The sequence below is a fragment of the Hakea prostrata genome, chromosome 8 (genome assembly GCF_041222555.1).
Source record: "Hakea prostrata isolate BN-2017 chromosome 8, UWA_Hpros_2, whole genome shotgun sequence".
Classification (NCBI taxonomy): Eukaryota; Viridiplantae; Streptophyta; class Magnoliopsida; order Proteales; family Proteaceae; genus Hakea; species Hakea prostrata.
Window position 1 is genome coordinate 39,626,189 of NC_142607.1, and position 25,389 is coordinate 39,651,577.

At 38.2% G+C, this 25,389-nt stretch overlaps 1 protein-coding gene across 1 annotated transcript in view; it reads left to right on the top strand.

Annotated features, from left to right (window-relative positions):
- LOC149007831 (pentatricopeptide (PPR) repeat-containing protein) overlaps positions 1-24,797 on the top strand; it is a 42,835-nt gene extending 18,038 nt beyond the window's left edge. Inside the window, exons 6-11 of the mRNA XM_089167479.1 lie at positions 2,962-3,021; positions 7,085-7,513; positions 7,941-8,236; positions 9,710-9,839; positions 9,942-10,566; positions 23,772-24,797. Coding sequence (XP_089023605.1) covers positions 2,962-3,021; positions 7,085-7,513; positions 7,941-8,236; positions 9,710-9,839; positions 9,942-10,439 — 1,413 coding nt within the window. The 3' untranslated portion in view covers positions 10,440-10,566; positions 23,772-24,797. The remainder of the gene's footprint in view (positions 1-2,961; positions 3,022-7,084; positions 7,514-7,940; positions 8,237-9,709; positions 9,840-9,941; positions 10,567-23,771) is intronic.
- Positions 24,798-25,389: the final 592 nt, after the last annotated feature.

Here is a 25,389-nt window from a genome sequence, read left to right on the forward strand (position 1 = left end):
CAACAACATCATAATAATAATAATAATAATAATTAAAAATTGAATTTACTAGACTACTAAGTAACTAATTAACTATAAAAGTATGAAATATAAACTAGAAACTCACCAGCCTTATGTAGTGGATACTACAGTTGTCCCTCCCATTTGTTTTGGATGATGTTAAGGAATTTTTTTATTGCCCCTTGGGTAGACCATCTGAACCTGTTGCTTCATCTTGTCAATTGGAGCCCACATGTGTGGTAGAGTTGGCCTTCTTTGTTGATCAACCATCCTAAGTATAGTCACCAAAGGTTCAAGGATCTTTACTAAATCCTAAGAGTACCTCAGAATGTCTCATTTAGAATGGTATTTTGTGCTTTCTTCTCTCCTAGGGTTGAAGAAGTGTCCCAGTTATACCACTTCTCTAATGCGAACATGGACCTGTTGGCACCTTCTTGCTCTTAAAGCTCTATAATTCAATCCAATTGGTTGCAAACCTAGTAATGCTTGGCCTCACCAAGTCACCCCACACTGGTCCCTCATCAACTATAGTGCAAACCCACGGATATAGATGAAGGTGTTGGCCTGTCGTGCTTGGTTCCCCACTTATTTCTCAATCATGCATTGACTTGTGTCCTTCAGTAGCATCAGGTCAATGCAATGAGCAGCACAAGGAGTCCAGAAGAGCTTATACTTGGGATTCTTTGTTATCTTCATCCTAACCTTTTTGAAGTTGCACCCATTATCTGTGACAATTTGAACCATATGATCCACTCCAACCTCTACCACCACTTCCTTCAACAGCTTATATATGTATTATGCATCCTTCTTCTCCCTGGATGCATCCATTGACTTGAGGAAAATTGTCCTCCCATCATGGTTTCACATAAAATCGATGATGCACTGTCTGGTCGGACTAATCTAACCATCACACCTAACTATAACCCGGTAGTGAGCCCATATAGGCTTCAAACCGTAATGTATGTGCTCAGATCTTCATTATGCTTTGTTAGGTATACATTGTAGAGCTCATGCTGGATTGGCCTCTGCACTCCACTCCTAGCCTTGCTAATCTCATCAAACAAGCATTATAGTAGGGCCTTGGACTCATTTATCGGAATGCTGTGGTAGAAAGCCCATTTAGAGAAAGCCAATGCCATTTTCTCCTTCACATTCCCATCCTGTATGCTTCAACTTCTTTTATTTGTTCTCTGGTCTAGGCAAGGTTTGTGCGAAGAATATGTATATCTAGATCTGTGGCTGCTGCTAATGAAGCTTAACCTTGTGGGGCCTGTGGGGGTAGGATGGTATCTGGCTTCTCCTTGACACTCTAGCTCCTTCTCATGGGCTGGGATCTACCTCCCTGATGCTCTAGCTCTCTAGAAGACCCTTATTTTATGGCCCTCTGTTGCCTCCTCAACTCATCGAGCCTCTGTTGCTCTCTATTCATCTGTATGGTTCTCCTCAACTGTGATGCCTCCTATGACTCAGATAGCCCATACTCCCCTGGCTCCTCTGGATTGAAGTCTTACTCTCCTAGATCTAGGAGGTCATCTAGGCAGGCATCATCGAACTCCTCCTGTTGTACTGTCTTCTCCTTCGTCTTTTTCTTTCCACCCTTTAAATGTTGGGCCATTGGCTGTTTGATCTCTACGAGAACCTTGGGGCATCGAGTGACATTCCTATCGCCCCCCAGCTAGATGCCACTTTAATCTAGTGGCCCCACATCTTCTTATTTGTTTCTTACAATAGTTGCACTCAAACTTCTTATCTGCAGTCAGTAGCCTTCAATGCTGCCAAGCAATGTGCGATACAAGAAAACACACTAAATGTCTTCAAAAGCATTACAAAAACTCTAAAAATTGCATACATGCTTCTACGAATATTTTCCTTTTGTGGTCGGATCTAGCGCAGTGTTGGTGTTGGGTAGGGGCTGTTGGGGTGACTCTAGGGGTTTTAGGGGTGGGTGTGACCCTCCTCTTGTAGCTGGCCTACTGATTGTCATGCCTTCTACCTGCAATGCTCTGGAATCTTTTTTTTCTTCACTCTGCGGGCCTTTTCAGAGCATTCTCTGAGATCATGAATGTCAGTTAGATGCAACAAGTATGGCTTTCATTAGAGTTGAAGGATGACACAGTATCCATGTAACTGTCCTCATTTAGTTTGGGTTGCAGCTTGGTTGGGTTATGTTATCTATGTCACTGTGTCTATGTGCTATTGTATGGTTCTAGTCAATGTTCAAAATCTTGTCTTGTTTTGGGGTTTTGACAAGGTTGAGACAATCGGGATACTAAGATTTTGCCTCAATCTCAGCAAAATGTACCATGTTTCGGTGGCTTTTAAGTTGTTTTTGGGTTTTATTTTTTGTGCACAGCCTAATTTGAGGTCAATAAAAACAATGGCAATTTCATTGACTAAAACCTTACTCAAACTGATCTTCTTGATTCACACATGCCCGGGTGCATGCAGACGAAGCTGGATCATGTATTTTCACAAATCTAAATATGGATATATAAGAAAACATTTAAACTTTCATTAACATGCAAGAATAAATACTGCAAAGTAGTCAATTATAAATTATAATTTAAAATTACAAAGTACATTCATATTATACAACCCCTAGAAATCTTCAAATTTCACTGAAATATCGAAAATTTGGCTAAATCTTGGTGAAATTACGTCAAAATGCAGTCAGTTGACTGAATCTCATTTCGAACCATGTTTTGTTTGCCAAGGTTGAGATGGCTGAGATTTTGCCGAGACCTCGCCAGATTTTGAACCTTGGTTCTACCATATTTGTACGATATTACAATAGATTTACCCAAAAAAAAAATTGGTTTGATATTGTTCTTATTGGACTGTGAAGTTCTTTTTTTGTGCTTTAGTAATTGCTCCATGCAGTATATGAAAAAGAATGGAAAAAGGTTATTTGCAGTATATTTATGTCTAACGTGCTGCTCTCCACTGTTAATGTTGCTACAGGAATGTGGTTTTACTCCTTCAGTGATAAGCTTCGGGTGCCTACTTAATCTTTACACAAAGGTGATGATGCCATCTCATTTGCCATCTCATTTACCATCTCATTCACTCTAATAGTCTCAGCTGTAGCCCACTGGGCCTTGCTTATCTTCTGCTCACTGTGTGTCTATCTCTTGAAGCTTTAGAGTACACCAGAGGATTGCAAACGAGAGGGACAAGAGATTCAAAATGAAGTAAATTTTTTTTTTTTTTTTTTTTTTGGGGGGGGGTTTGTAGCAGAATTGTAACAGGCTTTACCAATCAGCATACAGCGAATCAACAGAACACCCGATCAATGGAAAACCTTCCTCCAGGACCTCCACTACTTCAGTCAACCCTTTCGACTTTAAGAAGTCAATGGCATAACTTGCCCATCCACCCCCAAAAGGCTGCTTGCTCAAACTCCTAAGGAAAATAAATAATACTTTCAACCTACATGTCATTCACCATCCCGACAGGATCCACTGTCTTAGCTTCCAAAATCTCTAATCCCAGGGACACACGCCATTCTTGTCCCTTTGTTAATTTCCCCTACCGCTATATTGAAATGCTTGATTTTTAGCTATTTTGAAGCTGGTTGCCTGATCATCTAGTTGCATGCTAACCCATTGTCAAGGGACCTGCTCGAGAACAGGATACTTGTTGTTTGGTTTTGGTTTCTAGGTGATCCTCAAGGACTAGGTCAGGTCTTACCTGATTTGACCATCCCATTTGTAAAATATTTATTCTCTACTGACTGAGAGCATCCAACACTTATCATTCTGTTTCAAGTTTCAGTTATTAAAACTATAAGAAAAAAGGAATCATGTCAAGTACAGAAAAACATGCATGTCCATCAACAATTCCTTTTTAATTGCCTCCTTGGCTCAGGAACATTTTTTTATGCAATTTTTGAGGGGCATTTTGAGGATCATATTATAGCGCTAATTCTCAATGGGGGGGGGGGGATGGTGGCTGAAGTTTTATTTCGAGTAGGGTTTATCTTCAAGTTTGAGTTGTAATCTGTTTTGGGTTTCCTATATTGACTAGATATTGTATTTTGCTCCTATAAATAATGCTTAGAATGCTGTGGAGACTACACAGGTTTTCTGTGAAGCTCCACATCCATATCATGTCACTCTCCTTCCTAATTCCAAATTCTACTTTCGTGAATCTCCTCATCTTAATTGGACCCTCAAGTCCCATTAGCTGTATTTTCTTCTTCTTAATTTTCTCTATTTTACAACTTCAGCCCCCCTCTTCACTAAATTTCTGTGTCAGCTTCCTGACTTTGCTTCATTAGCTTCAGAGTTTAAGTCCAAAACCTCTTTTTATTCCACCAGCACTAACTTTCTGAATGGATAAATTTTATCTCCCATTGTCCACTACATCACAAGGGAATCTCCTTGTTACCACACTGTTGTCCTTGTAACCTGTGTGTCCTCAAGCACCTTCAAGGGTACTAAGTTTTTTCTTTATGTGGACACGGTGGTGTTAGGAACCCGCAAATCGAATACGATAACTAATAATATTTAATTACTGGAATAAAACAAACGAACACAATGACAGATAGACTTATTACAATCATGCCAGTCACCCCCACAGCATATGCTGTCCCTCAGCCAAAGGCTGCCCAAGACCACTCAGATAAACATTCCATATCCTCTCCTTGCAATTCCCCTCTATTTATAACCCACCATGTATTAATAACCGCCATCCTCTTGATCAAACCCGTGCATCAGGTTGCACCAAAGCCAGAGGCGGCAAAGGGTCACTCATCGATTGCAGGAGGGGCTTCATCCCCTCAATGGAACCCCAAGCAATTCCGGTGAAAGCATTTCAAGCGGAGTTTGTGTCAGAAAAGTTGCTTACTGGTGAAACCTTTCAAGATGATGTGATAAAGGTATCGTGGTCCTGGATGTGGAAATTTGTGGGTGAATATTCCCCAAAACATGGACAGCTTTGGAGGTCTTTGGGTTTTCAATTGCTGCTAAGGAGTATGAAGCGACAGCGTCAGCTTTTTCTGATCTTCGAGAATTGGATGATAGGACGCCACAGACCATGGAATCACAGTTTCTCCTGTTTCGGGGAGATGGAGTGTGGCATGGTTATTAAAGTGGCAAAGCAATTGGGGCACCGTCTTGGTGATTAGGCGACTAAGCGGCACTTAGGCGGCAATAAAACAACCAAAGCGGTTGAGTCAATATTTTTAATTTAACTACTTTTAAACTACTTTTTAATACAAATACTTTTTATAATAAACTAAAGTACTAAACAAACATTCAACAATCACATTCATAAAAGTAAAAATAAAAAAAAAATTCAAGAATCACAATTATGAAAAATTATCCAAAAAAAGAATAAAAACATAACTTCATCTCATCAAGCATCATAAGATTCATAACAATAATTATGTAGATGATAAATTAATAGATCTCATTATTCCGATTTCCAAGTCATTGTTTATTTAATGATTCATTGATTATCAATGTTGATTGTTGAATATGGCTCATGCTTCACATTCAGTTGCCGATAGGCACTTTGGGCCTCGATTTCGAAATGGCTCACATATTTAAATTTATATACGGCATTGTAGAATAAATTATGATTAAAAAAAAGAAAAAATAATATGCACAAATTACAAAATGTAAAAAAAAACGGTTGCTTTAGCATCTAGGCAGCAATATGGCGCAAAAGGCGGCAAAGTGGTAGTGCCTAAGCAAAAAAGCGGTAAGAAATCAGCCCATTAGCTAAGCGGTCACAATTTAAGCGGTTAATAAAACCGCTTCTCCGCCTAGGGGGACGCTTTGATAACCATGGAGCGAGGTTCAGTCTGCGACACGGTGGGTGGGCACTCTTGGTGAATGAGAGGGGCCTGGGAACGACTTTACAAGCAACATTTTTTGCGGCATGTGGGTGTGGTTTCTGGCTGGCTCTGGCTCTGGCCGTCACTCCTTCCTTACAGTTACATTGGCTTTTGAGGACTTATCGAGGGCACAATATACTCTCGGTGGCTATTGTTGTAATTTTGTCTCGAGGGTGTGGATTTAGCAGGAGAGGAGGTTTGAAGCTTTCCATTGAATTGCTGCATTGCATCCCTAATAGGGGCACATTTTGCTTGAGTTTGCAAAGGATGAGGACATTTTTGGCAGCCATGAAGATTCCTAGGTTTTCCTTCATATGGGCTGCTAGGAGTTTTTTGGGTACCTAATCTGTTGGATTGCAAAGAGGTTTGATTTGAAGACACTAAACTGGCATAGTTGTGTGGGGCAAGCATGTGAAGACCAAGCTTTTAATCCTCTTTCACCTTGAGGACATGGTGAGTTTCGAGGGGCCGGTGGTGTTAAGGCCCTGGGATGATGACATGTGGAAGAAAGAGAGTTTGTGGGGGTGGGGTGGGGGAGTTCCCATAACTAATACATGGTGGGTTATAAATAGAGGGGAATTGTAAGGAGATGATATCGAATGTTTATCTGAGTGGTTTTGGGCAGCCTTTGGCTGAGGGACAGCGTATGCTGTGGTGGTGACTGGCATCATTGTAACCAGTTCATCTATTATTGTGTTTGTTTCTTTTATTCCAGTAATTAAATCTTATTACTTTTCGTACTTGATTCGCGGTTCCTAACAGTTGGCAGTATTCTGAACCACATGATAGAGAGAAGAGAATTAAGCAGAGAGTGGACCTTGCACTTATGGCTGTGGCTATCAAGTGGGGAAGCCTTGTAACTCAGGGGCATCTAGCTCATGGAAATAACGTAGTTTCTGCATAATCTGTATTGATTCGTTTTCACAAGTCCAAGCTCTGGTATGGCTGAGGAGGAAGTTCTTGATATAGCTGAGCAAAACCATATTTTAATACTTTTGCTCTAAGCTTGTTGTAAAACAATAGTATATGGTTAGGATATCCTTCACAAATTTCACATCAGATGCATATTATAAATACCATGTAAAAGTTCCTTTCTTGATTGGATTCATACTGTATAGCCTACCTCCCATCATTTTGAGATTATGAACTTTTTTTGGGTGGCATGTGTGATGTTTACATTATGATGCCTTTTAGGTGAATACTGTTTTCTCATTATTTAGGTTTTGTGGTTCAATTTTTCAGACGGGTAAGATTTCCAAAGCCTTGGCTGTCAGCAAAATGATGGAATCATTTGGCATTAAACACAACATAAAAACATACACCATGTTGATCAATGGGTTTTTGAAACTAAATGATTGGGCAAATGCATTTGCTATATTTGAAGATGTTGTGAAAGCAGGCATGAAGCCTGATGCTGTGCTCTACAATAATGTCATCAGAGCATTCTGTGGCATGGGTAACATGGATCGAGCCATTCGTACTATTGAACAAATGCAGAGGGAGAGACATAGGCCCACTTCACGGACATTTATGCCAGTCATACATGGCTATGCAAAAGCTGGAGAAATGAGAAGAGCCCTTGACATTTTCAATATGATGAGAAAATGTGGATGTATTCCTACAGTGCACACCTTCAATGCTCTGATTCTTGGTCTTGTTGAAAAACGCCAGGTAATTTGATTTGAAGAGGAGTGTAAACACATGAATGTAGTGCCATAGTTTATAACATAAAGATGTCCTGCTTTTCGGCCTTCCTCCAACACCTTGGCCATCTTGCTACCTTAACTACTATTGTTAGGACTTAGGCCTGTTCAAACTAATCATATCTGCATTTTTAGACATGGATACATTCTCACTTCATGATTGTTCATTCATCATTTTGTATCGTTTTGAGGTCATATACTTCTTCACTTGGTTTTTGACTTTTTGGATCAAGTCCTATTATTATGTAGCCTGCGGCTCTACCTAGTGTATGGTCCAAAACAATCAACAGCTAAATGGCAAGTAGGCAGTTTGTAATCATTTGATGTTGAAACTAGTATCTGTTTCATCTCTCTTTTGGATAACAGTTTGTGTTGAAATATCTACTTCTTTGTAGATGGAAAGGGCTGTTGAGGTTTTGGGCGAGATGTCATTGGCTGGCATAGCTCCCAATGAGCACACTTTTACAACCATCATGCATGGTTATGCGTCTTTGGGTGATACTGGAAAAGCTTTTGAGTACTTTACTAAAATCAAAGAGGAGGGATTGGAACTGGATGCTTTCTCGTACCAAGCATTACTTAAGGCATGTTGCAAGTCTGGGAGAATGCAAAGCGCTTTAGCAGTTACAAGGGAAATGAGTTCTCGAAGTATTCCTCGGAACACCTTTGTTTACAACATATTAATTGACGGGTATGTATTTTTTCTTCGGTGAGTATTGATGCGTTTGTATTAGTTCCTATCATACTAGCAACTTTATGTTCTCTCTCTTCCCTCCTCCTCCCTTCTTTCTCTTACGCTTGTCTCTGTGTTTTTGTGTCTACACCAATGGCATTTTGTTTGTGTTGCTATGTGTTGATTTGCAAAGCTATTTATATGAATCTATACTGTATGCTGCGTTTGTATTAGTTCCTATCATACTAGCAACTTTATGTTCTCTCTCTTCCCTCCTCCGCCCTTCTTTCTCTTACGCTTGTCTCTGTGTTTTTGTGTCTACACCAATGGCATTTTGTTTGTGTTGCTATGTGTTGATTTGCAAAGCTATTTATATGAATCTATACTGTATGCTGCATGAAACCATGACCCCTATTACAAGAGTTAGAATCTTTTTGCCTAGCTAGGCATATGTTTATGTAAAAGCATCACTCTTGTACACGACCATGGTTGTCATGGAGACCAAAGTGGTTAGGGCTCCGACTAGGCGACAAAGCGGTGCCTAGGTTGCAATAAGGCGACCAAAGCATTTGGGTCAATTTTTTTCTTCAATATAGCTACTTTTAAACTACTTTTTGATACAACTACTTTCTATAATAAGCTAAATAAACATTCAATAATCACATTCATCCAAAAAAATAGATCTCATTATTTAGATTTCCAAGTCATTATACATTTAATGATTCATTAATCCTCGATGTTGAGTATGGCCCATGGTTCACATTCTGTTGATAATGGATACGAGGGTCCCGCTCTGTTAAATTTATATACGGCTTGTAGAATAAATCTTGATTTAAAAAATATTATGTAGAAAATGTAAAAAAAGCGGTTGTTTTAGCATCTAGGCAGCAATAAGGCGCACAAGGTGACAAAGTGGTAGCGCCTAGGCAAAAAAAGGGTAAAAAAAACAACACGTCAATTAAGCGGTTCAAAATAAGGCGGTTGAAAAACCGCCTTGCTGCTTAGGCGGATGCTTTGACAACCATATATGCGGCTATAAGTGCTGGTGTTTGCCTGTAGGGTAGCATGGCCATTCATTAGGTACTTAACAAGCGAAACTCGTGTGCTCCTAGCCTTATCTATACATTGTTTATTTTAATGAGACAGAAATAAAAATGCACATCTTTTTATTAACTACTTTGTTTTCATTGTCCACAAGCCTCATTCTTTATCCAGAAATTTTTTTTTTTTGGGGGGGGGGGTGGGGCGGACTTTCTTTTTTCAGTTTAGGTTCTTAAAATATTATCTAGTTGTTATGGTGTAATTTTAATACACAAAAAAAAGTGTGTTATTGGGAGGGCAAAAAGGAAAAAGAAAAAAAAGAAGGGTGACCCAGAGCACAAGGCTTTTGCTACACTTCTGGATTGCCTGGATTTTGCCTTGACAACACTGTCTGTGATCATCCCACTTTTAAAAACACTTGTCCACTCAGATTGGTAGTTTCTTTTGTAGATGGGCTCGAAGGGGTGATGTGTGGGAAGCTGCTGACCTCATGCAACAAATGAGGCAAGAGGGTGTTCTTCCTGACATCCACACTTTTACATCTTTCATAAATGCATGCTGCAAGGCTGGAGACATGATGGTGAGTTTAAAATGCTTCCCCTCTGGTTATTTTTGTTCAATAAAGAGTAATAAAGCAAAAGATATTTGCTGGTTCATTGCTGATCAGGAATAGTCTATGCAGAGAGCAACAAAGATGATGGAGGAAATGGAAGCTCTTGGTGTGAAGCCTAATGTTAAAACATATACCACATTAATCCATGGGTGGGCTAGAGCATCACTCCCTGAGAAGGCTCTGAGATGCTTTGAAGAGATGAAGGCAGTTGGCTTGAAACCAGATAAAGCTGTTTACCATTGCCTGATGACATCATTACTATCTAGGGCTACTGTTGTTGAAGAGCATATTTTTTCAGGCATATTGTGCATATCTAGGGAGATGGTAGAACTGGGCTTGACTGTTGATATGGGGACTGCAGTTCATTGGTCCAGGTGCTTACGCAAGATTGAGAGGTCGGGTGGAGATCTTACTGAGGCCTTGCAAAAGACCTTTCCTCCTGCTTGGAACTCATATGGCAACATTTTTGAGAATTCTAATCAGGTGAACCAAGATGATGAATTGTACAGTGAGGATGATGATGATGGAGGTGATGATGCATTTGATGATGATGATAACCGCTTCTAGGAGAGTGATGATTAGACATAGATTCTGGTTTTAATTGATGAGCTAGAAAAGAGTTCTAATGCAGATTATGGAATTCAAGATGTCGATATGGCTGTCATAGTAAAAAGGGTCCCAGCTCCAGTTGTAGGTATGAAACTGATTGGCCTGAGAACTTTATTTATTTATTTATTTATTTATTTTGGTATCAGTCGTTGATCTTTGTGTGCGTTTATTTCTGTGTATACCTTTTAAAAATCAGGACAGCTTACTGAAAAAAAAGAAAGAAAAACAATGTTTTTTCTTCAAATGAGAGGAATGCAAGAAATCATATTCTGGAAAGGTTAAAAAGCCATTTCATATGACTCTAGTAAAAAGCCACTCATTAGTCTATTAGCTGTATTTATTTTCTGATGTATCTAGGCATGTCAACCGAGTAGCGTGCTCTGCTATCTTCATGCTTGTGGGTTGTTATGCCCTAAACACCCCACAACACCTTCTCTCTCTCATTTTGTTGGCTAATATTTTGACAGATCACTTATAGTGCTTTTTTAATTTTGAACTATTCTTCTCTTTCATTGCAATCTGCTTTCCTTCTATTATAAACCTATGTGACAGCCACACACGTTCCAACACTCATATATGTTGGTTGATGATCTATCAGGTCAAAACTTTATCTTGCGGGTAAAATTCATTCATTAGTTTTCTATGAACATTTGATTTGTCTCTTTTCTATTTCATTCTCCTCATGAGTTGCACAGTATTTGGCTCATTATTACCAATTTGTTTTGCAACCAACTAGTTTCTGTTTCTTCATTCTCTTGAGGTTCTTATCAGTTGTCATAATTCACAACCAACCAGGACACTTACTAGTAATTGATGGGTTAGTTGACCCAAATAATCATTGAATCAGTGGTGGTTATGTAGTTTACTGAAGTATGATGCCATTAGAAGCTACACCTTGCTGTATTAGCTATTTTAGTCCCCATAGCTTCAATCTGGAGACCTGTAGTTGCCCTAGAGTTGGTGTCATTTCAAATATAATGTTGGGAATGAGACAAGGTTTTGGGGTGAGTTTCCTTTTTCCTTCACATTACGAAAGGCACCAGATGTTTAATCTTTTGAGTGTCTTGCATAACTGTATTAAAAATCCACCAACGCCGCCATAAGAAATTGATCATTTAATTTTAGGGCCCTAAAAGCATATTGAAAATTTTCTTTTCTTAAATAACTTTAATATCCTTGACTTGACACAGCTTAACCTTCACCCTGCTATCTGATGTCAGCTATATAAATCTTCTTCTTGAATTCCACCCTATCTAGAGGCATGCCATCCTTTTTAATCATGGGTTCTTATACCTGTTCCAACTGATCCTCTCTTTCGGCCTTACCATTTCTTCCAGACATCGACTGGTTCCTAACAACTTTTTTTGCTCATTGGTTTTTATTGGCCCATAATTAAAAATATGAGTAACTTTCTCTGTAATCCAACAATTGTGTTATCTTCTAATCAAGGAAAAAATTTCGGTTGAAACCAGGATTTCAACCCAAGAAAAGGCCTAAATCTTTAGGTTTTGATCGAAATTTCGGTTTTAATATATGGTTTTTTTTTTTTACTTTCGACCCTAGGTTTTGGGCTTTATATGACGTCTATTTCATTTGATTTCTTGTCTCCTATATATTTAAAGCATAATAAACACAATGGAACTAGTATTTTGCCAAAAAAAACCAGTGAAAATTTATCATTCTAAGTATACTAACAAATGACTGGTTCTGACAAGTACAAATTGTATTGCATATAGACATAAAATCATTAGCATACATGAATTGTTTGATAGAATGGTTAGATATACAACCAGTCAACGAAATAAAATGACCAACTAGATCAAGTGATGGTGTCTTATATATATTAAGTTGAAGCCGATATATATATATATATATATATATATATATATATAAACATAAGAAAATACTATATATATATATATATATATATATATATATATATATATATATATATATATATATATTATAAAAATACATAATTTAGAAAATGAGTATTGAAATAAGAAAATGAGAAAATGGTAGCAAATAATAAAAAAATAAGTTTAACAAAACACAATCATAGATCATAGTCCTAGGCTAAACATATATTAATTTTAAGGCAATTCAAGATCATTTAAGGCGTGAACAAAACAAAAATAAAAAAGGGGAAGTTTAGAATTGTTGGGTATGGCTCATGCTTTACATTCTATTGCTGCCGGAGTTTTCTTTGTAGTTGTGGCTTAGAAGGTCTTTGGAGGCAAAATATGAGAAAAAGAGGTGCTTGAAGGCAAATGAGTCATTTAAATTAGGTGAAAATGGGATAGATTTCAACAAAAACTGAGGAAAAACAAGTTGGAATGTTGAAATGGTCGAAATTTCGGTCGAAACCTGTAACTTTTCCGAAATAATTGGAATTTCGTTTCGGTTTTAAAAAATGCAAGCATTTTAGTCGAAATTTCGACCAAAATTTCTTCAATGCTTCTGATCTTGTCAACGTCTTGTTGCTTATCCATATTGCGCCTCCTTAAAACAACAACGAGCACCCTTATCCCAAATAAATGTGGCCAGCTATCCATATGCACCTCCTTATATCTCTTTAATTCTCTTTTGAAAAGGCATTTATTTTCCTTTGATTTCCTAATATTTTTACAGCATTGTTGGTCCTACCTTGGAAATTTCTCCCCACAATTCTAATGGTGTTTGTCAATTCATAGCACTCCAAAGCTCTATAGCACTCTCCACTTCACCCATTATTGAGAAACATGACTATGGTAGAACGGCTTGAATTGATAAGTGTGATCTCAAGCCTTCTATTATAAAAAAGTGGAAAGAACACTATTACATAAATACCCTTGCTTGAGTAATAAGAAAATAGAAAATTACATGAACAAAAACTCTAGTAGAGTTGAAATCCTAGTAGGATTGAATGAACACTCCCCCTCAAGTTGAGGCATAGATGTTAGTCATGCCCAACTTGCCTACAATAGGAAGAAAATCTCCTTCCCTTAAACCCTTAGTGAAAATATCTGCCACTTGGTCTCCAGACCTCACAAAAGGCATGCAGATGAGCTCTTGCTCCAGCTTTTGTTTGATAGTTCGACCATGTTTGCACATGATTATTGGCAATACTAATGGCAGTCTTGTTGTCACAATATAACGTTATAGGGTTTAGAACTTGGACTCCAATATCTTCTAGCAATTCTTTCAACAATAGTAGTTCACAAACTCCATGAACCATAGCTGATGCAGAATTAAAGACATATTTATAAAAGAAAAAGCCCATTGGGTTAGGCCCATCAAAGGCTTAAAGCTATTACTTGAATCAACCCATGGCTTTCATGGGCTAGGACTGTTTTAGTGGGTTAAAGTTAGCCCACTTATGTTGAACTTCATAGTTTATACCTAAGCTGAAGTATAATTTTTGAAAAGTCAATAAAATGGGCTGTTGTTTGAAAATAAAATAACTTATTGCCAAAAGAATTTTCCTTTGTCAAAGAGTTAGGTAGTAGTTGAGTTATTAATAAGCAAGTGGTGTTAGCTAGTGGTTGGATGTTACCATTAATGTTTGTCTCTTTAGAATGCTATATAAAAAGACTTTGTAAGAGGTGAAGACACAACTCATCAATTGAAATCAAATTGCTTTGTTAGCATTCATTCTTTATGGAGACTCCTTGTATTTGATCAACGTATGTTGGTGTTCGATCCAATTGTTGCATCTTGCGGTGTGAAGCTCGGGTGTTCATTGTTATTCTCAATTCCCTTATATTGTCCCTTTAATTTCTTCTTCATAGTTCTACCCCTGTTTTGAAGATATATTTAGCTCGTATTGTCATGCTATTATCCTTATAATACCACTTTAGTTTCAGCCCTCTTTCACATCTAAATTTTGTTTCATCTTAGTCTACCAAATCTGAACTTGATTCCATGTGAAAGGTCCTATTTGGCTACTGTTTTGATCAATCAAATACAATACTACATTAATAGCTTTATATTTAGCTCAATACTGGATAAAGCTACCAAATTTTGTTTCTTACTTCTCCAAGTAACTAGATTACCGCCGACAAAGGTACAATAACCTGAAATTGACTTCTTGTCAGGAGATCCAGCCCATTCTGCATCAGTGTATGCTTCTACTTTTGGATTATCAATGGGTGACAAAAGTATTCCTTTTCCAAGATTTCCCTTCAAATATTGCAATATTCTGGTAACAACTTTCATATGAGCTAAATATAGATCATGCATGAACTGGTTTACTATACCCACGGCATAAGTGATGTCTGGCCTGGTGTGAGACAAGTAAATAAGCTTCCATACCAGCCTTTGATATCTTCCTTTGTCCACTGGTTCTCCCTCTTTTTCTCTAAGTTTAGCTTCAATTTCAATTGGAGTATCAACTACTTTACACCCTAACATTCCCCTTTTGATAATAAATTTAGGACATACTTTCTTTGGGATAGGTATATAACCTTCTTTGATCGAGCCACCTCAATCCCTAAGAAGTACTGTAACTTCCCTAGATCTTTAATCTTAAACTCTCTGCCAAGAAAGTCCTTTAACTTTTGAATTTCCTCACCATCATTCCCTGTGATGACAATATCGTCCACATAAAGAATGAGAAGTGTGATATTAGTACCTGACTTCTTGGCAAACAGTGTATGATTAGCATTGCTTTGCTTGTACCCAATAGGAGTCATTGCCTTCAGGAGGCATCCAAACCAGCATCTAGGAGATTGTTTTAACCCATAAATTGATCTCTTCAACCGACAAACTTTACTTGCAGTATTATCATCAGAGAAACCATGTGGGATTTTCATAGGACTTCTTCCTCTAACTCCCCATGTAAGAAGGCATTCTTTACGTCTTGTTGGTGTAAGTTTCAGTATTTGTTCACAGCTACAGACAACAAAACTCGATAGTGTTCAGGTTTCGCAACAGGGGTAAAAGTCTCCTGATAATCAATCCCATAGGTCTGGATAAACCCTTTTGCATCTAGTCTAGCCTTCAACTTGTTGACTGATCCATCCATATTTTGTTTAATCACAAAAACCCATTTGTAGACCACGGGTTTTTTTCTCTAGAGGAAGTGTAACCAACTCCCAAGTATCATTTTTCTTCATTGCCTACATTTCCTCTACCATAGTTGTCTTCCATCTCTTATCAACATACACTTCCTGCTAACTTTTAGGAACAAATATAGATGATAGAGAGGATATAAAAGCACAGTAAGAGTCAAACAAAGAGTCATAAGAAACATATTTAGCTATAGTATATTAAGTATAAGATTTGACTCCTTTTCTAACTGGCAATAAAAAGATCGAAGAAAATACCTTAGGTGGAACAATAGAATCTGATTTGGAGTAGAAGACTAAAGTGGTAACATGTCACATTTCTCCACCTGCTTTGGCCGGTTGTAATTCTTATTCTGAGAAGTCTACACCTCCTTATTCTGGTCGATCTGGTTTTGAAAGACCTCAATAGTGTGCCTCATAGGAGTGGTCTCCCCCTGACCAGGTTCTTCACATGGTTTAAAAAATGAAGGGCGAGAATTAGAGTCCTCAAGTATACTGGACCAAAGTCTCCCCCGGGTCGGAAACTCTTTTGAAATCATAAGTTGTGTTAGTGTGTGATTAGAAGGTCTAGAGTTGGAAAGAACACCTCTCCCCCTAGAGAGGTGTATAGTAAGGCAAAACTCATTAAAAATTACATCCATGGATACAATGATTTTCTTGGAAGGAAGATGATAACATTTGTACCCTTTCTGAGTAGCAGAATACCCCATAAATATGTAGTGTAGGCCGCAGGAGCCAACTTACTCTTGGTGGGTTGTGATTTTGGCATAACACATCCAAAAATCTTTGGGAGAATAACAAAAAATGTGATTCCCTAGAGAATCTCATTAGGACATTTAAAACTAAGTATCCTACTGAGCATCCTATTCATAAGGTAAGAGGCAGTGAGCATAGCATCACTCCAGTATTGGTCAGGGACATTCATAGCAATCATAATTGAACGGGCTATCTCAGGCAATCATAATTGAACGGGCTATCTCTAAAAGATGCTGATTCTTCCTTTCGGCAACCCCATTTTAGGCAGCCGTATCAACACAATTTGTTTGGTGTATTATGCCAAAGTCAGAGAAATATCTCTGAAATTCACCATCAACATACTCTGTGCCATTGTCACTGCGAAGGATCTTCACAGTGGCATTGAATTGACTTTTAATCATATTATGAAAATCACGAAAATATCGAAAGACCTCATTTCTTTGTTTTAAAAGATAAATCCAGGTAAAACAAGAGTGACAATCAATAAAAGTAACAAAGTACTTATGGCCAGTAATAGACACGTCGACAGGGGCCCTACACATCAGTATGGATTAGCACGAAAGGAATAGATATTTTATTATGAAAGAAGATAAATAAGTAGGACAAGTCTGCTTCGCAAAAATGCAGGCTTCATAAAAAAATTCATCTTTGTTACAACAAAAAACTAAATCAGGAAATACTTTCTTAAGAGTTCCTATAGGGGGGTGACCTAGCTTAAGGTGCCACTGATGAAGGTTTGATATTACCAAATGGAGCTGATTAGAAGATGCAGTTAGAGCAGAAGTAGATCCTCCAATCGACTCGAGCAGATAAAGTCCATTGTCTAGTTTACCACGTCCAATCTCTTTCCCTATGACTAGATCCTGGAAGACACAGTAAGATGGAAAAAAAATCACTTTACAATTCAAGTCATGCGTAAGACTACTGATAGAAAGCAAGTTAGTAGAGAGAGAGTGAACATGTCAAACTTTAGACAAAGAAAGTGATGGAGAATGTTGAATGGTCCCTTTTCCAACAATGGAAGAATAGGAGCCATCATCAATTCGAACTTTATCCTTTACAGAAGTTGGAGAATAATGCAAGAAAAAGGAGAATAAACCTGTCATATGATCTGTGGCTCCTGTATCAATGATCCAAGGAGCAAAAACTAAAGAAACATGGAAGCCTGTAAAAGTTTTACCTGAAGTAGCAAGGTAGGAGTTGGTATGGGTAGTAGAGAAAGCGATGGTAGAGGTTGTACGGCAATAGAGGACTTGCAGAATACGTCGCAGAGTAGCTAACTCCTCCTGTGAAAAAACCAACGTCTGGAGAGGGTGTTGTGGAAACTGTCTCAGAAAGATTAGCCTTCGTTTTCCCCTTCTTCGTGCACTTTTTTTGCTCAAAATCAACAGGTTTCCCATGTAGCTTCCAACAATTGGCCTTGGTATGATATGGTTTGTGATAGTGTTCACACTTGATAATCTCCTTAGTCCTTAGTCAAATTAGATTTAGTGCTAACAGACTTTAAGGCTGATTTCTCCACAATTGGAGCATGAAGCATGGCTAATCGACGGCTTTCCTCACACTGAACAAGGGCATAAGATTGTTTTAGTGTAGGAACGGGAGAACGACTCAATACTTGCACTCTGATCTGATCATATTCTACCTTCAAACCTGCCAAGAAGTCATATATCCTGAATCTTATCAACATGATTCTGATAAGTAGCCACATCATCTGGATTAGTGGGGTGACAGTCCCCATAGTGATCTAATTCTTGCCAAAGAGATCGCAACTCAGCATAATATTGAGCCACAGTCAATTCCTTTTGGGTAGTTTCATGAAGCTTCTTCCATAGCTTATAAACCTGTGCATCATTCCCCAAATGTCCACATGTTTCAATAGTAGTCTTCTAGATTTAGGTTGTAGTATCAAGTAATAGGTATTCACAAGCAATATTTGGATTCATGGAATTCAAAAGGAATGACATAATAATAAAGTCATTCGAGATCCATTTATCCTGTGAAACATCTGTGGTGGTAGGTTTGATAGTGGTGCTCGTAATGTGTCCAACAAGTCGTCTTCCGACAATAGTTAAGTAGGCAAATCGATACCAAATCAAATAATTTGTTCCATCAAACCTTATCGAAAGAGGATGAAGAGTGGGGTAATGTTTGGAGCCAGTGGAGGCACTAGTACGATCGGTGGTTGCCATGCCTAAAAAAAATTGTCTGCAGTTCTTCAGTCTTCACCCTTTCAAAACAACTGAAACGTCGCAAAATGGGATAGGTGGACCACCCAAACAAATCTAGGGAGTTATAGAGTCCATAGTATAAGTAACACCATTATTTTTTTTTCAAAAGAGAGCACAAATAGTCCCCCGTATATATGCAAAATTGCAATTATGGAGATATGTATAAATGCATGCAGACCCCTGAAACTATATATAATTGCATATAGACCCTTGGAAATATGGATACTTGCAGATAGACCCCTGTAAATATGGATGATTACAGATAACCTCCATAAAATATTGATAATTCCATATAGGCCCTTGGAAATCTTTGAGTTCTCAACAGAGACTTCTTCATATATATGAAATTACAATTAGACCCCTGATCTGGTTTGGTCCATGATTTCAGTTCAATAGATCATCCGATTCAATGGTTAAATGGTTCAAGGGTTATAAAGGGGCTGTTTAGTAGTTGATTCAAAAAATAAAACAAAGGCACGATGGCTGAAAAAATTCTCTGGTTTCCGACAACAGTGGCGGAATGATGGTGTTGTTGTTCTGGTGGGCAAAACTATGAGTTGCAGGTGCAGCTGGTAGATTCAAGTCTGGTTTTAGGTCTGTGATGGTGTTTGGTTTCAGGTGGTGTAGCAGCAGTGGTAATGGAAGACGATGAATTGATGTGATGGTGGGTCTCCCGGTTCCTGTTGCGCCCCCCCGGCATGGGGGGGGGGGGGGGGGGGGGGGGGGGGGGGGGGGGGGGGGGGGGGGGGGGTTGGGGGGTTTCAGGTGTGATGGTGGTTTCAGCAGCTGTTGTTGAATCTGGTTTCAGGTCTGCGACGGTGTTTGGTTGCAGGTGGTGTAGCGGCAACGGTAATAGAAGACGATGAATTGATGCGATGGTGGTTTCAGCAGCTGTTGTTTAACTTGTTTTCTCTCTTGTTTTTCTTCCCTAATCGAACTTACGCTCTGATACGATGTTGAGAAACACGACTATGGTAGAACAGCCTGAACTGATCAGTGTGATACTGTGATCTCAAACCCTCTATTTATAATAAAGTGAAAAGAACACTATTACATAAATACCCTTACTTGGGTAACAAGAAAATAGAAAATTACATGAACAAAAACTCTAATAGAGTTGGAATCCTAGTAGGACTCAACCAACACCCATCCTCTTTATCATATTTGCGTCATACTCATAGTTTGTTAGTAGTGCAATTTACATTAACATAAAACACTAGAGTTCTAATGGATTCTTATCTTGCAATAAAGAACTCATTGAACTCCCTGGAATCTTGTAAATCAGTGTATACCAACTTTTCTCCCTTCATTTGATTGAAATGTGCAGCTAATCCAAAATGCAGTTATTATGTTGTTGTTGTAGTAGTAAATGGAGCATTCACATCTTGCATGATTCCTTTCCTTTTGGTTCTTTTACCAATTATCCTGTTATGTTGCTATTTTTTAATCAAGAGAATTTTTTTCTGAGTGCAAGTCATGTCTCCATTCTTCCATTTTCTCAGCTTCCAACTGTGTATCGCTCTCCACTTCATCCATCCTGTTTTATTCTATTTGCATTCTACTCCTTGGTCTCATTATAATAATGTGTTAGTAATGCAACCTATAAAAAACACACAGATTCTACTTAATTCTTTTCTTGCAAGAAAGAACTCGTTGAACTCCCTGAGGTCTGTCTCTCTATCTTGTCAATCAGTTTATAATAAATTCTCTCTTCATTGGTTTAAATGTGTGGCTGATCCATAAAGCATTTGTAGTTGTAGTAGTAGTAAATGTAGCATTTACTTCTCAGACGATGCTTTTCCTTTGGTCCTTTCGCCAGTTCTGTATGTTGCCATTCACCACTTATGAGTTTCTTCAAGTGCAAAGCTAAGCCTTCACCTATTATATTTCCATGTGTTTGAGCGAGGTTAACCCACTTTTAGATGTCTTGATTTCAAGTCTTTCTTCTCTCAAGTGAGTTTACCCACTATTGGCTGTCTTGGTTCAGTAAAGGGTACCCTAACATGTGGTGCTGCTTCCTGACTGAATGAAAAAGGAATCAAGCCAATGCAAGGTGAAGTATTATGTTGACCCCCAGTCTGCTATTCAGAATGCAATAGCTCATGTTTTGCCCTTACATTTGAGCAGAATATGAGAGAGAGAACCAATTGTTTTTTATTTTTAGTTTGAAATCTATTCTCTGGGTTTTTGTTACTACCAAGCCAAGTAAAATGTCGCTCTATGGCAACACAGTAAGCATCTAGTTTTTGTTCAGTCCTTACCTGTTATCTCCACCTTTATTTTTCAATATCAAGTGACAATTTTTCTACATAGCTAGTGCTGCTATAGTTTGAGTTCTGATGTTGGAGACAGCATTGACTTAACCATATCAGAGTGCAAAATGGATTGGGCCCCCCTTCCCCCCCCCCCTCTCTCTCTCTCTCTCTCTCTCTCTCTCTCTCTCTCTCTCTCTCTCTGTGTGTGTGTGTGTAATGGATATTTCATGGAGAAAAAAACCTGTAAGGTAGGTTCTTAACTATCACCCTTTTCCTCCTGAATACAGATTATCACAAGAAGCCTTTAACCCTTCAAATAAAAAATCAACTTTGGTTATCTGAATTCAGAAAATCATTTAGGGCCTGTTTGGTTACTTGAGTCTGGAGATTTCAAAAATCTCTAAATTTCAAATCTATAGATTTCAAATCTATGGAGTCATGGTTCATAAAATTAACTGTTTGGTTAGCCTGAATCTTTGGAATGAAATCTATAGATTCATCTTAAAAAAACATTTATGAGTCATGGTTCAAATGTTTAATGTTTTTATAGTAGAAGTGAAATCTCTGGATTTCACCTCATACCCATAAATCTACAGATTCACGTTTTTAGTGTAAAAATGTGAATCTCTGGATTTCATGAATCCAGAGATTCACACAACCAAACGGGTATAAATCTCCCATTTGTGAATCTAGAGATTTGAAATCTCTGGATTCATGTAACCAAACAGGCCCTTATACATTTATTTCTTGGTTATTATGTAGTGGATTTGAATTTAGGGCTTCAAAAGAAGTAGTGATGCAAGGTAAACCTTAAACCAAGGAAAATCCAGTGGGACATCAATTGCAGCTGGATCAATAAAGAAAGGAAGAATAAAATTAAGTGATTGAATTTTTTTATTGGTCATTTCTGTTACAAATGAAAGCACATGAAAGGGTATGGGAGAAAGGGAAAGGGCGGGGGGGGGGGGTCTCTCTGCAGGATCTTTCATCCATGGTGTCTCTATATGACTGCCTTTCATTGCTTCAACCATATCTCTCTTTGGTAGGGGACTCCCTCAATCCAGGTTCTCTTACCCATGGCCTTGCACCCATGGTTTCTCATTGTTACCACCTCCCTTTGCATCAGCCGTGGCTCTCTCTTTTTTTAATCTTCGTCCCAGTTTCTGCTCAGCCATGTACAATTGTCTCATCAATGGCTACAAACTTACCAACTCCCAGTAGTATGGGGAAATTGTTGGTTGCCAAAAAAACTGAATAAATAAGGATAACTAACATAAAAGGTGAAACTTTGACAAGATAGGAGCAATAAATAAGGATAACTTAACATAAAAGGTGAAACTTTTGACAAGATAGGAACTCTAGCATCTCATTAAGATTAGATTCCATGTCACTGTTAACTGAAACAGTTTTTTTTTTTGGTTCTCTGTGGGTTGGGGGGGGGGGAATCGGGTTTTATTTGTCTTGTTCTTCATGCTTTGATCTAGTCAAATTTGAGACAAGGCGGAAACTTTGGAGATGGTGGAAATAGCTGTACTTTGAGATGCCAAATTGCAACAACTGCACCACCAATCCAGTTTAACCGTGTTCATTCCGGAAGAAAGACAACTCTGTATGGAACATTTATGCGATCTCAAATCATGGAGAGAAAAAGCTTGAATTCCCTATAAAAGTGGAGAAGTATCGATTTCATCTATCATACGTTTAGTTTATCTCCCTTCTGTATAACATTTATATGTTTGCCAGTCTTATGTGTACAGCAGCTCTAAATAAACTGCCAGCCTAATGTGTTATTCGAAGCTCTAATCAGCGCCTGCTGGCCTGCAGTGTTATGTAGTGGTTAGCTTGGTTTGGTGTCTGTTCATCTTTGATTCTGAAAAAATTGCAACTATAATTGTCTGTAAGCTGTTGAAACACTCCCCCCACTTCCCCAAAGTTTCAGTTTGGTTGTTATCGATCTTGCGATGTTTCTTTCGCTTTTGGTGTAGTTGTTGTCCTGAAGGGTAACTTTGGGTGATTATGGTTTTATCAGATTACTCAGCGGTTGTCTCATCGCTTGTCATTTTGTTGAGATTTATCTGGAAGTACAGCCATGCACTTTCTCCCACCAAGTCTGTGATGGTGCTATCTGCATCTATGCTTGGGAATTTGTTGGTACAGATCTCCACATGTTTTGTCCGAGTCCACACAGTCGCACACAATCTCTCTCTCGGCCTCTTCATTGTTGTTTAAATGCTCACATATCTTTCCTGTTCTTTTTGTTCTTTTGAATGTTTGCAGCTTCAGTTTATTTTTTTGTATTGAAAAGCTTTGACACCAGTATATTTTTTGTCACATGGAGTCTAAAAGGAACCATCTGATGAAAGGGCTGGTCATGTTGACAAGTGATGTGTGTATTTATCGTGTCAGCATAGTTGGTGATATTATTATTCTTATTATGAGATATCCTGTGTAGGATAGAGGGTGTCAAAATTTCCATTCTTGAGTTATTATGGAATATCCTATGTAGGAACAAAGACGTAGGATAGAGACTGTCAAAATATCTATGCTTGAGATAGAATAAAGATAAAACAATAAGTTTTTAGTTGTTGAACGTGTGAAAAAACTGTTATATAATTCCTAAACCAGTCAGTGTATCAAACCTGAAAGGAGTCAAACTTTGTTCAATTCTAGTTAACCCCCCCCCCCCTCCCTTCTTTCTTCTTTTCTCTTTCCTTCTCACTCTGCTTTTTTTATGTACTGAACCACTAACTGAAAGAGGAAGATCTAGTCTAGGTTATACAGTTCAGTCTGTTTCTTCTTCCCCCCACCCCCCACCCCCCCCCAAAAAAAAAGTCCTTCCCTGCTGAATTACTCGAGTTTTATACAGCGTTCGTTTATTTGAAGATGGGTATCATGTATTTTTCAACTGAAATGGGCAAATGTGTATGAAATCTAGGTTCACTGATGGCAACTCATCTAACCCACCCTTTTATTTCCTTACTTGGATGTTATTGATTTCAGATTTCAGGGAACTACTCACCATACAAGCATACCTGACGTGGTGGTGGCGGCACAACAAATGCCAGATCTTATGATGTCAACATAACCTTCTGAGTCCAGATGGGTGACCAGTGCCTCATCAAGGGTGACTTCAGAGGCACTTGCTGGCAATTACCCATGGATGGTGGCGAAATTTCTTGATAAGCTTGAAGACACCACCAACTCAGGTGGTTTTGCCAATAAATATTGTTAGATATACATGAACTCAATTTTTATACTTAAGATCAATAAATCTATCCTATTAAATGTCAACCGCTCTATACTTGGAAGTACTCTAGCATATCATGTGCAAATGCAAGCAAATTTAGGCAACTTCAATCAACATCTGACAGGAATAAAAGCTCTGCCTCTGTTATAGAAGAGAACTGATGACCTATTACCATCAATCTTGCATCACACTAATTGCTATCAATTCTGGCGTGTGAGACGCTAGCACTTATTAATTGAACATCAAAGCTGTTCTTGCCCATCCTTGCTTGAAAACTGAAATTTCAATTCAATCTCTATCCTTTGTTGAATTGCAACCACTTATATCGACTCTGTTTTCACTCTGATGGGGATTTCCCCAATCAACATCTAGCCAAAAGCTGGTTTTCTTAGGTTATTGGTATTACAATAAGACCACACATGAGAGGTAGCTAGTTACAGATCAGATTGAACTAAAGACCAAATTGGAAGAATTTGATTCAATTTCAATTAGTGATTCGGCCTTGTTACCGGTCCACCTCTTCCCAACACCTTCTTTGTGGGCCAGTTGATGCATGTTTATCAATCCATGCCATCAAATACTAAATGCTGAGGAAGCTGTTGTGTGAAATAACTGGTTTATCTTAAATTAAGTGATGTGGGTAAGCATTAAACCCACCATTTCGGTGCTTTTTCTGATTTTGGTTTCGTTTGCCTCAATGCATGAAAGAGGTTTGGTGAAGAACCATAAACTCAGAAAAACTTTATAAGATCTTTTCTGTATCCATCCAAAAAATCTTCTGCTTCTGGTAACATTCAAAAACTAATTAAAGTTAGCATGGTTTTGTAATGAAACATCACCTTTTTCTTCTGGTAGTAATGTAAGTACCTGCTCGTGCTTGAACTTTATTCCACCTTCTGGTTCCTTAGTTGATATTCAGCATTAATACTATTAAATTGAAGTTGTTGGCCAAACTTGTTTTGGGGGATGGATGGGGTGTTTATGAGTTTTAATCCTTAAGACTGTAATTCCAAGGGTGGAAAGTTAATGATGAAGAACATATCATCTACATTTTCAATATAGGGCAGAGATGAGAGAATGTTAACTGGTCATGTAGTTTCTATGCCATTGTGCACAAAGGCATTGATTTGGAGGCAAATTTTTAAAATTTCAGTCTCAAAATTTCAGTCTCTTGAAACTTCTGGGTTGGTGACTTCTTCAAAGTAAAGTTCTCTGCCATTTATGAATGTGTGGTACTTCCTCTTCAATCAATCAATATACACAGCAACTCAAGAAGAGGTGTTGTGCCAAAGTTGATATGGTAAGGTGGATTTAGTTATGTCCAGAGTTCACTGCAACACCAGTGATCCGAAATTCAACATTCTCTCCTTG